This window comes from Mus caroli, unplaced genomic scaffold (genome assembly GCF_978045245.1).
Source record: "Mus caroli unplaced genomic scaffold, Mus_caroli_1 scaffold_8, whole genome shotgun sequence".
Taxonomy (NCBI): Eukaryota; Metazoa; Chordata; class Mammalia; order Rodentia; family Muridae; genus Mus; species Mus caroli.
Genome location: NW_028227263.1, coordinates 103,208,450 through 103,224,217, shown reverse-complemented (window position 1 = coordinate 103,224,217; position 15,768 = coordinate 103,208,450). Strand labels below are relative to the sequence as shown.

The 15,768-nt window shown below is 46.2% G+C and overlaps 1 protein-coding gene and 1 pseudogene across 1 annotated transcript; one reads left to right on the top strand and one right to left on the bottom strand.

Annotated features, from left to right (window-relative positions):
• Positions 1-75: 75 nt before the first annotated feature.
• Positions 76-10,195, bottom strand: LOC147003271 (uncharacterized; annotated as a pseudogene).
• Positions 10,196-11,383: 1,188 nt separating this feature from the next.
• On the top strand, positions 11,384-15,426 carry LOC110298258 (kallikrein 1-related peptidase b3-like). The gene is made up of 5 exons (XM_021167393.2): positions 11,384-11,429; positions 13,374-13,533; positions 14,360-14,646; positions 14,743-14,879; positions 15,253-15,426. Exons 1-5 carry the CDS (start codon positions 11,384-11,386, stop codon positions 15,400-15,402), a joined length of 780 nt encoding a protein of 259 aa, XP_021023052.1. The 3' UTR covers positions 15,403-15,426.
• Positions 15,427-15,768: the final 342 nt, after the last annotated feature.

Sequence of the window (15,768 nt, the reverse complement as noted above, 5' to 3'; positions counted from 1 at the left end):
GGCCCTAGCCTGGGGAACTGGGCTTGACACCTCCGTCCCGAGGGTGCAGCCTGCTCTCAGGGGTTGTAAGGGACCTCAAGGGAGGTCTGATGGAAACTGAATCACAGCGATAGAGGTGGAGGCATCTGGCAGCAGCTACTCATCAGTGTCCTGAGAAGTTGCCATGTCCCTCTATTGGGGAGCCCTATGGTATTTTACAGAGCTGGTTACAGCTGACAGCTTCTGGGTGAACTCCCGAAATTTTTGTCCAAAATGGACTGCTCCTGCAACAGCAACCACTGGTGTCACGAGGCCCAACACAAATAGCTGAGATTCCACTCCATGAAAGGTTAACTGTAGCTCCACATCTGTACTTGGTTGAGGAAGGACAAAGTTCCTGAGGGAAGAGACCTCGTGGGTACTCTACTCAAAGCCACACCACAAGTCCCAACTCCACTCTGGATGCTGTTCCCCTCTTCTGGGCTCCACCTCTGCCCTGCCCAGACCCTGCCCTTCCATCTGAGGTCCCACTCTCACCAGCCCAAAGCATCAAGACCTGGTGCACCAGCACAGGTAGAAGGCCAGGTGGTAGGATACCTGTCGCCTAGGGCACAATCTATTGCAGGTGGTCACAAAGAGAGTCATGTTTATGTGTTGCTGCCTGAAGAGTTAGAAAATGATCCTTGGTTTAAATATTCAGAAATGATATGCATAGGAATATTTCTGTAGCTTTGTCAGAGCTGCATATTATAAATAAAAAATTGGAGGTAAAGGTTAATGTCTTAGAAGTAGTAGTCTTAGCAATAGGGCAAGATATAGTGAAAGACCCACAACATGAGGAATCCCCCATGTTCTGACTCAGGAGAGGCGACACCCCAAATCACTCAAGAGAAATGGTCTTGCTGCAAACTGCAAGAGGACTTTTAATTCAAGAGCACTCTCGGGCCCACGGTCATACACCATGCAGAGGTAGAGACCCGTCGTGCCCCGAGTAGCTGGGTAAGGGGGTATTTAAAGGAAGAAACCACAACTCAAGGAAGTGGGGAGGGCATTGTTGGAAAATACCAAAGATACCAGTTAAGAGTCACAAGGAAGTGCAAAGTCACAAGAGTCACAAAGAATACCTGGTAATTTTTTGGGTTATCTCTCAAGACAGTTTCTAAGAGCCCCTAACAATAGCACATTCTTTGAATGAACACTCTTTGAACCCAGGATGCGGGTGGGTGGAAGAATGTCGCTATCTGTTTTATGATTAGCATTCCTTGGAGCATTGAGTCACAGAGGTCACATTCCCAAGCCTGGGCCTTAATTTTGCTTTTATATTTTTTCATTCCCTATTTCTACTTGTTAGTAGTTCTAATCTTAGAACTAGACACTATCTTTTCCCTGACACACTTGATCCTTTAGGGCATGGTACTGTTGTCTTAAAACTAAAAGCCTCACTGCATTAATTCTTGTTCTAATAAAGGCAACTTGCCTATTTAACACACATGGACCTATAATTAAAAGCAGAAGCAAAATCAAAGGGGTCCCATAAAGGTAGAAACTAGGGTGGTCAAGGGTATAAGGTAAGGGCCTTTCCACTGAGTTTCAAGGTTTTCTGCATGGAGACGTCTAATGTAGAATGAATCTCTAACTTGGAAATGATGTGGGGCTTGCAGGTCTTCTTCTCTTGAGTAGGCCTTTTGGAGCTGCTTCTTTGCTTGCTGTCTCACCCACTGGAGCGCCTTGAGCCTAGAGAACAAAGGCTGGGAAAGCAGCGTGTCAGCACTATGTACAGAGGCTATTTTTACCAGTGGAGGGGGCCCCCCATAGAGTGATTTATAGGGGGTCAATCCAAACTGTCCAGGGGTGTTTCTAACCCTGAAGAGCACAAAGGGTAGGAGAGCTATCCAATCATTAGCGCCAGTCTCCAATGTCAATTTGGTAAGGGTCTCTTAATGGTTCTATTGATTCTCTCTACCTGTCCTGAGCTTTGGGGCCTGTATGCACAATGTAACTTCTAATCAATCCCCAATATCTTGGCCAGTCCCTGATTTACCTGAGCAACAAAGGCAGGTCCATTATTGGACCCAATTACCTTGGGTATCCCAAATCTCGGGAAGATTTCTTCTAGGATCTTCTTGGCCATCACATTGGCTGTCTCAGTCCTGGTTGGAAAAACTTTTACCCACCTTGAAAAGGTGTCCATTTCTAACCCTAAGTACTTGTTGCCATATCTAGCTAGCTTAATTTCTGTAAATTTTACCTCCCAGTAGGCTCTAGGCCAATCGCCCCTGAGCCTCTTCTCAGGAGTATATTCATGGAGTATCCTGCATTAGTCATAGCACAGGCCTTGCAGCTTTTGACTATTTCTTCTGCCAAATCAGAGAGTCCTGTAACATAGTAGTCAAAGGACCTAACCACACCATTTAATTTTTTGCCCCCAAGTGGGTCAAGTAAAGTAAGTTGGTAACATATTTGCATTCTTCTTCCCATGGGAGGACTAGTTTCCCTTTTTCAGTTTCTACTATTTCATACAGGGTTTCCTTTACCAGTCCTAATTTGTCCATAACTTGATAGTGCTCAGGGGTGTATCTAAAGCTGGTCTCTCTGACATCATAATAATCTTTAGGCTCCTTGACTGTCAGGATCATTGCTCCTTGGGCCACCTGTTTGGCGGTTAGATCTGCCATCTGATTTCCTTTAGCCACAGCATCTTAGGTCTTTCTCTGTAGATGTCAACAGCCCTCTTTGTCTGTATATTGCTCCATACAGTGGCAAAAGTATACCTGATGTCAGTGTAGACTTCCCTTATGCCATTCATAGAGCTTGTACCAAAGCCACAAGTTCAGCTTTCTGGGTTGAAGTCCCTTCAGGGAGGCTGCTGGCCTAGATCACTTGCTTTCTGTCCACCACTGCACTGCTGCCCCCACCTTCCGCTTACCTTTAACCAGGAAGCTACTGCAATCCGTGTATCAGCTCAAACTCCCAGGCCAAGGCTAATCTGATCCTTCAGATCATTTTGAGTACCAGTTTCTTCGGCCAGAATGTCAGTGCAATGATGAGTAGGTGAAGTCTCGGACAGTAGGGTAGTGGGAGGAGTGAAGGTCACTCATTCAGTCATCCATCGGTCAGGGTGTTGTTGAATAATGCTTTTAAGAGTGTGGGGTACCACTACAGTTATTTGCTCACCAGAGTGAGCTTATCAGCATCCTTGACAAGCAGAGTTATGGCAGCAATAGCTTTCAGGCAAGAAAACCACCTGCAGGCAACAGGGTGTAACTTCTTGGATAGGTAAGCCACTGGCCTTTTTTAAGGTCCCAAAGTCTGAGCAAGGACTCCTCTGGCGACCCCTGCTCTCTCTTGCACATAAAGAGTGAAGGGCTTGGTTGGGTTAGGCAAAGGCCAAGACTGACCGTCAGTAGGGCCTTTTAAATTTCTTCAAAGGCTTTCTGGTGATCTGGGGTCCACACAAACACCTCCCCTTCCTTGGTTAGGGGGTACAACAGGGCAGCTAAGGTTGCTAACCCAGGTATCTAGAGTCTGTAGAAGCCAGTGGTACCCAAGAATTCTCGTACTTGCATTGGTGTAGTTGGGGTGGGGATCTGAGTTACATTCTTTTTTCTGGTTTTCTTTAGCCACTGCTTCCGGTCTCGAAGGGTGTATCCCAAATAAGTAACCTCAATCTGACAGAGCTGAGCCTTTTTAGCTGAGGATCAGACTTCTGTTGCCCAGGTTTCCTGTCTAGATCCTGTCTTTTCTTTCTCTCCTACCACTTTGGCCAATATTCTAGTCAAATTTCTTTCTTGTCTACGATCCCTCCTGCTTTCTCTTTCTTCTGCCTCCCACCTCTGTCTCTCTCACACACACATACTTTCTCTGCCTCTTTCACTAGATTGCGTAATTGTCTCCCTCTTGTAATACACCTTCTAATCTCTGAAGTTTCTTTATGATATCGGGAGCCAACTGTCTTATGAAGGCCAGGGCCACTGAGGCCTTCTGGGCTTCCAAAGTAAGATCAAAGGGAGTAAATCGCCTGAAGGCTTCCATACGCCTTTCAAGGAACACTGAGGGAGTTTCAATCAGCCCCTGCATTACCTCTTACCAAATTAGTGGGCCCATCTTGAGGCACCTTGGAGACCAGAGCCTGGCGATAGATTTTTTAAACTCTCCCTACCTTCGGCCATGTTGCAGTCACAACTGGGGTGAGTCAAAAGGAATCCCATGTCGATCTCATTTTGTAGCTGTGTAGACCGCCCGTTGGCTCCCGGGCTATTTTTCTAGCCTCTAACAGAATTCTCTCGCACTCTTCAGTTGTGAAGAGCATCTGCAACAGCTGTTGATAATCATTCCAAGTAGGCTGATGAGAGAACATAAGGAACTCCACCAACCCTGTGAGGCGTTGGGGATCCTCTGAGAAAGGGGGTGGTTAGTTTTCCAGTTATAAATACCAGCAGAGGAAAATGACCAGTACTGAAGGGTTTGAAGTTTGGGTGGGTCCAGAGTCTGCCTGGACTCTGCACTCTGCTGTTCCATGTACCCGCAGCGGTCCTCCTCCCACTGCACTGAGTAGTTTAGGGTTCCCCATCATCAGGGGGTTGAGGCTGTGGATAAGGGGAAGGTTGTGGACTAGGCTACTCAGGACTAGGCCACTCAGGAGGCTTCATAGATTTTGGAAGAGTCAATGGATTTAGCTGGTGGCTCCGATTTGGGAGAAGCCTTCAATTTCTCTTGTAACACGAGAGTACAACCACAATTTTGAGAAGCAAAACCCAATTTTAACAGTGCAAACAATCCATTCTCTTTAAAAATGAACTCCAAAAACATTACTTGGTAGAATATTACCCAATTCAGGCGTATCTTTAAAGACCTGTTTCCATGAGTTCTCTCATGCTGCATGTTGTAGTTCTAAATTACTCTAACCAAGAGTTACCAATTTTAAGTCAACTTTTTGTTACCAATGGTACAAATTTTTAATCATGCCACATGTTATGAATTACTCTAAACCAGAGTTACCCATTTTAAGCTAACTTTCTGTTACCAATGGTACAAATTTTTAATCATAACCAATAACTAAAGAACCAATAATCTATAACCAAGACATGTAAAACATATTTATACCTTTAAAACTATTCAGAAACAAAATTGAAATGGCTGCATACATTTGCTTATTTAAACCAAACAAGATTCTTAATTTTTCTAGCTGTAATTTCTAGAGAGAAGCACCTTGTCGCCTGATGAATCTAATAATCACAAGCACAGAGATTTTTGTAGGAAAGACAGCCATCAGTTACCTTACCATAGGACTTGAGAAGCTGCTGGTCCCTTTAAGAGCAGCATTTACAATCAGCTCCTAGCAGGGCTTCTCCAGCCATACTAGACTCCTAACTACAGGTGCAGGGCTCCAAAGGCCAATTGATACTGTCTATCCCATAACAAAAATCAGAAAAAAACAGAAACAAAACAAAGACACAAGACACTAGTACATCTGAACACACGTGTCTGCATCAAGACTTATCAAGCCAGCCAAACGCGACCTCCGAGGGGGTAAGGTTCCATGTCCACCCCCTTCCTGATGAGGGTCAGAATCCTCGTCGACCCCCTTCTACCCAAGGAACGTCTTCCAGGGTTGCAGCCTGTAGGCCTCCTAGCATGTCTGCCGACCACAGTCCTCCAGTCCTTACGGCCCAAAAGGACAACTGCAAATACAAACTTCGCGAATTTCAGAAAACCCCATTGTGTACAAACACTGTCGTCTGCTTCCACCTAGACGACCAGAACCAGAGAAACCAAACTCAGGTGCATCCAAACTCAGGATGATCAGTATAAACTCAGATGGATCAGAATCCAAAACTCAGACTGCACCGTGCTACAGAAACATAGGACAAGACACAAACAACCCAACACAACAAGCACATATTCATATGTTCAGTTCAGAAAACAGACACTCAAAACAGCTGGTGTCAGCTGGCACGCACACAAGAGGGGATCCCCATACGTCCAAGTCGGTTCTCGGGTGTGAGGGGCGGTAGTGATTCCCAGCCAATGCACCAAATTAAAGACCTACAACGTGAGGACTCCCCCACGTTCTGACTCAGGAGAGGCGACACCCTAAATCACTCAAGAGAAATGGTCTTGCTGCAAACAGCAAGAGTACATTTAATTCAAGAGCACTCTCGGGCCCACAGTCATACAACACGCAGGGGGTAGAGGACCATGGCGCCCCGAGTAGCTGGGTAAGGGGGTATTTAAAAGAAGAAACCACAACTCAAGGAAGTGGGGAAGGCGTTGTTGGAAAATACCAAAGATACCAGTTAAGAGTCACAAGGAAGTGCAAAGTCACAAGAGTCACAAGGAATACCTAGTAATTGTTTGGGTTATCTCTCAAGACAGTTTCTAAGAGCCCCTAACAATAGCACATTCTTTGAATGAACACTCTTTGAACCCAAGAAGCAGGTGGGTGGAGGAATGTCGCTATCTGTTTTATGATAAGCATAGCTTGGAACATTGAGTCACAGAGGTCACATTCCCAAGCCTGGGCCTAAAGGCCTAGAATTTTGCTTTTATATTTTTTCAGTAGCAAATATTAAGGTGAGAAATGCAGAAAATTCAGATATTAGCAGAAGTCACTTAGACACTTGGAACATTGATGAATTGGCCAGATTTTAAAAATTAACCAAATGCATTGAATCCCCTGGATTGGGTTCCATATATAATCCTACTTGCTATTATTATTGGCATTATTTTATTAGTAAGCACTGTGTTTCCACTCATCTTTAGAGTACTTCTGAGATCTGCAGCTACAATGAAGCAGGACATTCTGGAACTTCGGCTGAAAAATAAAACGAAAGGGGGAGAATGCTCTGCCCACTAAAGTGAAGTCTGCTTGACAAGTCAAGAGGCCTGGAAGCACTCACGAGGCAAAAAGTTTCAAGGAAACTCAGCCTCCTGGAACCTTGGCATTCATTCCCATAGCTAGGATGCTCCAGATTTGTCCCTGCAATGTTATGGAGGCTCTTGCTTGCTTTCTTACAGTATTTTAGTGGATAAGAGTTAGAAATCTCAGAGCAAGTTTAGCGAAGTATACTTAGAATCTTCAGTTCAGCCAGGTATGGCAGGCTACATTGCATATTAGAAGCAAGTTGGTGAATTCTTCTGATAAATGGAGATTCCCTACAGATACTTAAAAGAACAGCCAAGTTATACTCATATGCAAGAATTTACCAAGGCCTAGGATATAGGGAGGTTGTGATATTGCATTATTCATGAGAAGATCTGCTAGAACAGAACCCCCTAGTGCTAGCTTTCACAAGGCTAAAAGGAGTAACACAAATTGTGACAAGGGTGTGAAATTCTTACCTGTTATTAGCTGACCCCAGGCAGGGCTGTTTTATCTTTACTGTAAATATTACCTGGTACCTGTAAGTCCTTTTGAAGTCATTCCTCTGTTTGGTGTCAGATAGCTTCAATGTACTTTGCCTGCTGTGACATCCTACCCCTTTCTTTTCTGTATTATATAAGACTGATGTTCACTTTGTGACATTACATTCAGATACAACACACTCTCTCCTGTCTGTGTCTGTCTGTCAATGCTCCCTGACTCTATGTCAATCTGTCTGAGACCTTAATTCACACAGATTGAGTAAGGCCCATTGAGCCCCAGTCTGTGGCACCAACTCCAATCTGGATGCTGTCCCCCTCTTCTGGGCTCCACTTCTGCCCTGCCCAGACCCTGCCCTTCCATCAGAAGCCCTACTCTCACCAGCCCAAAGCATCAAGTCCTGGTGCCCCAGCACAGGTAGAAGGACACCTGGTATGATACCTGTCGCCTAGGGCACAATCTATTGCAGTTGACCAGAAAGAGAGTCAGGCTGAGGAGAATCAGGAGCCCTGCACTAGGATGGTGGAAAAGGAGAACAGAAAGCTAGACAGGGAACACCACCAACACCACCCCAAAATGAGAGAGACAGAGACAAACTCCCTGACTTGCCACAAATAGACACACGTTTTTATACACATACATACAAACACACACAGACACTCACAAACACACACACACACACACACACACACACACAGGACAAATAGATACATAGTCAAAGGGGAAAAGAAACTGGGAGACATGGCCATCAGTCACTATACTGGACATAAGCTTTAAATCCCAGCTACTTATGATGTTGAGGCAAGAGAATGCCATATTCAAGCCAGCATGGACTACAGAGTGAGTCCACAGCCAGCCTGAGCTACAGAGTAAGCCCAAGAAAGACACAGAGACACCCCTCTTCCTAGGAGCAGCAGAACTAGAAATCTAGCCACACCTCTAGGTAGGAGGAGGCTCTGGGTTTGGTTGGAGGGTCACAGTCACCCCCCGCCCCATCCTTGCCAACACTTACCAATGCCAATGCTGAGGAAACTGAAGATGAAGTCTATATTATTCAGGCTGCAACAGACTAGTGGAAAGGAGAGGAACATGGTGGGCAGGAGGATGGGGTCTGGAGCCAGGGCCAGAAATATGTAGCTCTTGTTTATGTGAATGTAAACTGGGAAGGGAAGTTAGAGAGATAACTAGTCATTCCCACTTCTCTCTCTCTCTCTCTCTCTCTCTCTCTCTCTCTCTCTCTCTCTCTCTCTCTCTCTCTCTCTCTCTCTCGTTCTCTCTCTCGTTCTCTCTCTCCTTCCTCTCACACCATGAGGAGCCCAACCTAGCTACTCCAGAAGCTGGTGAGGAGTGCCTTTTCATGACCTGCCTGAGCAGTTTGGAGACACATACATCTTATCTGTCTCCAAATACAAGGTAAAGGCATTCCAAGGGTCCTGATGTTGTGTCTTAGTTGGAAGAATGCTTGCCTAGCTGTGAGCATCCTGCATTTCATCCTCAGCACTGTCCTGAGCTGAGTCTGCAGCACATGCCTGTGATTCCTACACTTGGGAGGAGGATCAGAAAATCATGGTTATCCACATTTACACATTGAACTAGAGACCAGCCTGGGCTACATGAGACCCTGTCTCAAACAAGGCAGAGGAATGGAATGTAGCTGTCTAGAATCCATTCCACCATGAAGGGCAGGGCATAGTTCAGAGGAAGAGCATCTGCCTAGAATCCTCCAATGAGGTCCTTCTAGGTGTATGGCTCAGTGGTAGAGACCCTGTGGCCTGTGTGTATAAGGCTCTGGGTTCTGCTTTCAGCAACTCCAACCACCAATCCCCAAAAAGTAAAAGAAAAAAGAAAAAACATCATATCCATTCAAATTACAAAAATCACTACCTAGAAATTCTAAAAAGTCTCTATTGCCACTCATAGAGTTACCCACAAACAATGATGCACCCACTGAGAGCACTAACCTGCTCCTCAGAAAGACTCCTGTGAGAATGCCAGTGTCCCACCCTCGCAGTCACCTCTAGCACCCAATGGAAGGACCTCCCAGTCTATGTATACACTGATGAACAAATTGGCCAACATTGGCACACATATGCCTCCTGCAATCAATCCAGAGGCAGAGGAAGCCAGTGTATGAATCATGCACATAGATAAGCCAAACATCCAGCACACTGAACACCAACTAAGTTGACAGGAGGATGGAGATGAGGACCAAGCTAGAAAGGACAAACTATTGTTCCTCCTCCCATGAATAAAGCAGGTCAGCTGGGTAAAGAGAATGCTATGGAGACCTGAATCTTTTCTCCACTCACTCTCAATGCATATAAACCTGTATTATCTTACTTGTTTCCATTTGCCCCTCTCATCTACAACTAGTTCTCTGTGGAATCTGTTTGCAGCTCATCTCCAGCACCACTTCAGTTCTTTCCATTCTCATGCACTGGCCTCTTCTAATGCAGTACACCTATCTCAAACTCCAGCATGATTATGTATGCTTGAAGATATACATAAAAGTTTGAGTGCATGAATGAACTCACAAATGGTTAAATGCATACTTTCTCTTCCTTTAAAGCAAAGAACAGTGGAGTTTTCAGAAGAACTTGGGCACAGAGGTCAAGGACACACAGGAGAACTTGGTGGCCAGTTGATCATTATCTCCTCGGTTGCCTGGATTACAGCTAGCTTGGGCATCTGGGAGCTTACAGGGCACACATGAATACACCCATATCAAATGTGCTAACTGTCATGAGAGCTGAAATAGTCTAGATGCTCAACGAGAGGGGATGGGTCTGAAACCTGCAACAGTAAGTAGGTGTCAAAGGCTGGGTATTTCCCCTTCTCTGTACCAGAACCCATGCTGAATTCTTAATGTTTTAACATTTGAGACAAAGTCTCCCTGTGTAGTTTCACTGGCCTGAGTACACTATGTGCAGCAGTCTAACCTGGACCTCACCAAGATCCACCAGCCCCTAACACCTAAGTTTTGGGATCAAAGGTGTGCACCAAAATATGCAGCTGCCAAGCTGAACCCTAAATGAGGCTCCTGGTGGGAAGGGAATTTTCTGGTTGCTGTTTCTTGAGAAAGGGTCTCAGATAAGCCCAGAGTGGGCTAACCTCAAAATGTAGCTCAGGATCTAGGAATTGAGGAAGAAAAAGATCATTGTGACCCCAACACTGTTCAGGGTGGGTGACACTCCCTTGGAACAATGTGAGTGTTCATAGTTTTGAATAAAAGAGTGATCAGGCCATGGTAATGTGAACCATAACTTCTATTTATTTTATATTATTGGTTTGATTTGAGACAGCACTATATATTACTCTGGCTGTCTTGAAAGACACTATGTTGACAAGTTGGTCTACCTAACAGAATACTAGAGCCTAAAATCCAACACATCCACCTGACTCTAGCTTCAATGTGCTGGTATTGAAGGTGTGTACTGCTATACCCATCTCCTAAACTTCTAATAAGAACAATAAAATCAGTGATCCCAAGTTCCAAGTCCAAAACGGCAAGAATTCTGGCATTCTCAAAAAAAAAAAAATGATTTGTATCTACAGAGAACTTTCTGCCATCTTGGCTATCACTGCTGCAAAGATTTTGTTCTAACTCCTACTTCCTGGGGATAATCTTGGTCTTGACATAGAGGACATTCCTTAGAAGTGTGGGTTAGACATCACTTGCTCCACTACCCTCGGTTCACACTAATTCACCATCTCCCATGACCTTCCCATCTGGCAATGGTCCCCGGAACTCAAACAACTCCAGGAACAAAAAGCACTGCCCCATCCAATCTCATCCCTGAGAAGGTATCCAAGGTGACCTAGGGCCTACAGTACAGTGGGTGGAACGAGGCCCTTCTCTCCCACAATCAGGAGGGTTCACGCAGGAAATACAACTATGTCAGCAAGGACAGAGCTTTGGTCAGCATCTGGGTGCCAACAGGACAGGGGAGGGGCTGTGGGGAGAATGAGGGTTTTAAAGTCTCGCTGAGGAGCCTCAACAGCTCCAAGCTCACTGCCTGCAGCTCCTGGACAACTGTTACCATGAGGTTCCTGATCCTGTTCCTAGCCCTGTCCCTAGGAGGGATTGGTGAGATAAGGGAATGGGAGGGGTCACAGCCCTAACTCCCCTGCTGCCTTTGGCCCTGGTCATCCCTTTCCCCTCTACCCTCACCCCAGCTATATCATGAGCACCACCTGCTCCTCCTTCTCTACCCTGCACTCTGCCAAGTCCCTCACATTCCTTGCTCACAGGATATGCCCCTGTCCACTCCAACTTTCCAGACCTTTCTTCTCTTCCTCGGACACCTGACCATCTCTGTCCTTCTCCAGTCTTTTTAAGGAACTGAACCTCTTAACAAAGTTAGGTCCTCAGATGTTCCTCGAGTTCATTGTTTTTACTAGAGCCTCATAGCCCAACCCCTGAGTCAAGGGTTTGCTTAATTCCCACAGTAGCTCTTAGGCTGTCCAGCAGCTGGTAGCCTTCAGCTCTGTTCTCCACATCCTGAAAAAAAATGACCCCCATCTTCCCAAGTTGCTCAGTTTCTACCAAAACTTTCACTTCTCAAATGGGATTGTGACATAAGATGGTTCCCCCTCTTTCTGGTGTGGGGAAAATGTCCATATCCCTTTTCACTGGCGTTTTGGTTTAGTCTGGGTTTTGTAAGAGGAGTCAGGTGGCAGAAGCCAGGTGTGGATATCAAGTATTGTCATCAATCACTCACCACCTCAGGCTGTGTCTCTTACTGTTTGGAAACTTCTTGTTTAGGCTAAGATGACTGTCCAGCAAGACTCAGGGGAATCCTCCTGTTTCCACCCACCCAGCTCTGGGGTTACAGGAGCACAGCATCACACCTGACTTTCTCCCTGTGCTCTGGATGGTTCAGGTCAGGTCCTAATATTAACACGGCCAATTTTTTACCAAACAAGCCATCTCCTACCCTGCTCTTAGGAATAAGTTCTGATTTAGTGTCTCATGATGCAGCCCAGGCTTGTCTTCATCCATGGCAATCCCTCTGCCTCAGCCTGCTGTGTACTGGGGTTAGGGAAACGTGCAGCTATGCATGGGTTGCCAAGATTTCCTGTTTCCAAATCCTGTGCCTTGGCTGCACTTTCCCCTCATGCATCACTCCCTGGGCCACAGGCTCCTATCCTGTCTTGCTGGAGTCCCACAGCATCTCTAGTTCCCACTCTGAGCAGGACACCCCAAAGACACCAATGCCTAACCCTTATACCTCACATCAGCTGTGTCCTCCTTTCTGCCTCACAGTGGCCTGACTTGCTCTATGTTTCCTTTCCTGTCCAGAGGCTGCCTCCAAGAGATCCCTGAGCCTCTCTAATACCCTGATCATATGCCCTCCTCCACTGGAAGAAGATCCTTTCACATAGAGACCCTAGAATTTCCTTCTTTTAATACTTGTCTCATCTCAAACTCCTTTCTTAGGGAGCTCCACCCCTCTTAAATGTCATCTTCACCGCAGACCTTAACAGGAGCCATGCCCTAGCCTTGACCCTGCTCCTTTTGCCTGGAAATTCCTCAATCTCTCCATCCCAGCTGCCACTTCATGCCCAATCCAAGAAACCCCAAATCAACCCCAAGCTACCTTTTTTTTTGATTCATTTATTCATTCAAATCTAGTTTTCTGACACCTCATCTTCCAGAATTCCCAAAACCCAGCCAAGAGGGTGACTTCTTCTCAAGAGTTGGAGACTTCAAATTCCAATACAGAGGATTCTCACTGGACTAAAAGTGAACTGGTGTTCTCTCTCTCTCTCTCTCTCTCTCTCTCTCTCTCTCTCTCTCTCTCTCTCGTTATGCTCCATAGTCCAAAACTATAAACTGGACTGACACTATACCCAATTTCTGATTCTAGAGTTATTTCTGTCCCCACAGCAAAGATCACCATATCCAAGTCCAGCCATATATGGGTCCTTTGCCTGGATCCCCTGGCCATTTCTCCTGATTACTGTGTGCCCCAAGAGTACACCTCTCTATCTGTGCCTAACCTCCCATCCCCCACTGCCCCTGTTGCAGATGCTGCACCTCCTGTCCAGTCTCGTGTGGTTGGAGGATTTAACTGTGAGAAGAATTCCCAACCCTGGCATGTGGCTGTGTACAGCTACAACAACTATTCATGTGGAGGTGTTCTGTTGGACCCCAACTGGGTTATCACAGCTGCCCACTGCTATAACGAGTGAGTAAGGGTGGAGACAGGAAAGGAGGGTGGCAGCCAGAGAACATGACTCCAGGATAGGCTGGGGTACTGAAGGCAGAGGGGTGGGACTAGCTGAAAGTCTATCCATGACCTCCTGGGTCTCTCTTTGCTTCTTCAACCAGGTTTGTGTACAGAGCCCTGTTACTATCTTTTCTTCTGTCTTATTGTCTGTCTCTCTCCTGTCTGTATTCACATGAGTGTCTCTTTGGACATCTGAAACTGTGTGTCTCCCGCTTGGGACTCTGCAAAGCCCTGTCTGGTTCTGGGTCTAATATGTTCTCATTTATCACTATTAATCATAGTGGGGACCAGGCCTAAAGGGCCGATGAGAGTAGAACGTGCTGTCCCTGAGGATAGGTTGTAAGAGAAGTTCTTACACTCCTCAGACCAGATCAGCCTTTAGTCCATTCTGAGGACAAACAGAGAACTGCTGGTCAGAACTGGAGCTGAGTGAGGTAACTGAGTACAGAGAGAGCTGGATGCTGGGGAGGGAGCAGAGAGCTCAGACCTTGGGCTGCAGTCCAGGCCTTACCTGCTGGGGAAGATCATTCCTGTCCTAGCTTCAGCTGTACAGCACTCAGGCCTGACACTTCTCTCTGCCCCCTTCTTCCATGTATGTGTGTGTATGTGTGTGTGTGTGTGTCTGTCTGTCTGTCTTTCTGACTGTGTGACTGACTCTCTTCCCGTGTTTCTGTCTCTGAGTCTTTCTTCTTCCTCCCTCCCTTTTCCACCTCTTCCCCTGTACCTTGCTCACTCTCTTTGTTTACCTCATCTCAATCCCTCCATCTCTTTCCATGCACTCTAGCAATTATGAGATTTGGCTGGGCAAAAACAACTTACGCCAGGATGAACCCTCTGCTCAGCAGCGCCTTGTCAGTAAAAGCTTCCCTCACCCTGGCTACAACATGAGCAACCCTAAGAACCACATACAACATCCTGAGTATGACTACAGCAATGACCTAATGCTGCTCCGCCTCAGCAAGCCTGCTGACATCACAGATGTTGTGAAGCCCATCGCCCTTCCCACTGAGGAGCCCAAACTGGGGAGCACATGCCTTACCTCAGGCTGGGGCAGCATTACACCTAACAAATGTGAGTCTGGTCCAAGCAACAGACAAGGGTGGGGGTAAGGGACAGAGAGGACTGAGCTGACCCTTGCTCAACAACCTCTTGCCTCCTGATTCACAGTCAAATATCCAGATGATCTCCAATGTGTGAACCTCAAGCTCCTGCCTAATAAGGACTGTGACAAAACGCGTGAAATGAAGGTGACAGATGTCATGCTGTGTGCAGGAGATATGGATGGAGGCAAAGACACTTGCAAGGTGAGACAGCCCCTTTCTGCAGTGAGGTGAAGGGCTGAAAGAGAGAACTGAGGTTCTTGGTTCCCACTTCAACACCCTGACTAGGCAGGCTCTTTGCATCCTTCCCTAAGGAAGGGATGCACCTTGGGAGGGGAGGATCCTGTAGCTGGTACTCTTTCTTCTCTGTGACTTGTCTTAGGGGACTGTCCAGTCCACCACTCACCACAACCACATGTCCCTGGAAGAGATGGCCACCTAAGAGCTATTCTTTCACCTATTGAACAGAGCTGCCTCTTAGAGTCCCTGTATTCCTCCACTGGGAGTCAGCTCCAGGTTGTCTAGTAGAATCCAACTACCAGGTCCTGTCTTACTGCTGTCCCTGTCCTTCTTTCAGGGTGACTCAGGAGGCCCACTGATCTGTGATGGTGTTCTCCAAGGTATCAAATCATGGGGTTATTTTCCATGTGGCATATTACCAAGCATCTACAACAAACTTGTTAAATTCAACACCTGGATAAGAGACACTATGGCAAAAAACACCTGAGGGTCACATTGTCCCCTTTTCTCAATAAAGCCTAAGATGCATCAAATAAGTTCAAGTCCTTACATTCTGCTGTGCAGTACCCAGTCATGGTTCACTCAGCTAAGATCAAGACTTCCAAAGTAGATCAGCAAGGGACAGGTGTATATGTACTGTTGGCTAAGGGGATAGGGTTGAGACAAATGAAGACAAAAGGCTCAGACCAAGTCAGGGATGCCACATGAGTCTCCTATGGCATGAAAAATGTTCAGATCAGACAGGTAAAGGTTAGAGACATCATAAAGGTCTACTCTAGCTATGCTCAAGCCTACACTGGAAGCAGAAGTGATGATAAACAGTCAGACACAAGGAATTTAGACAACAGATCAA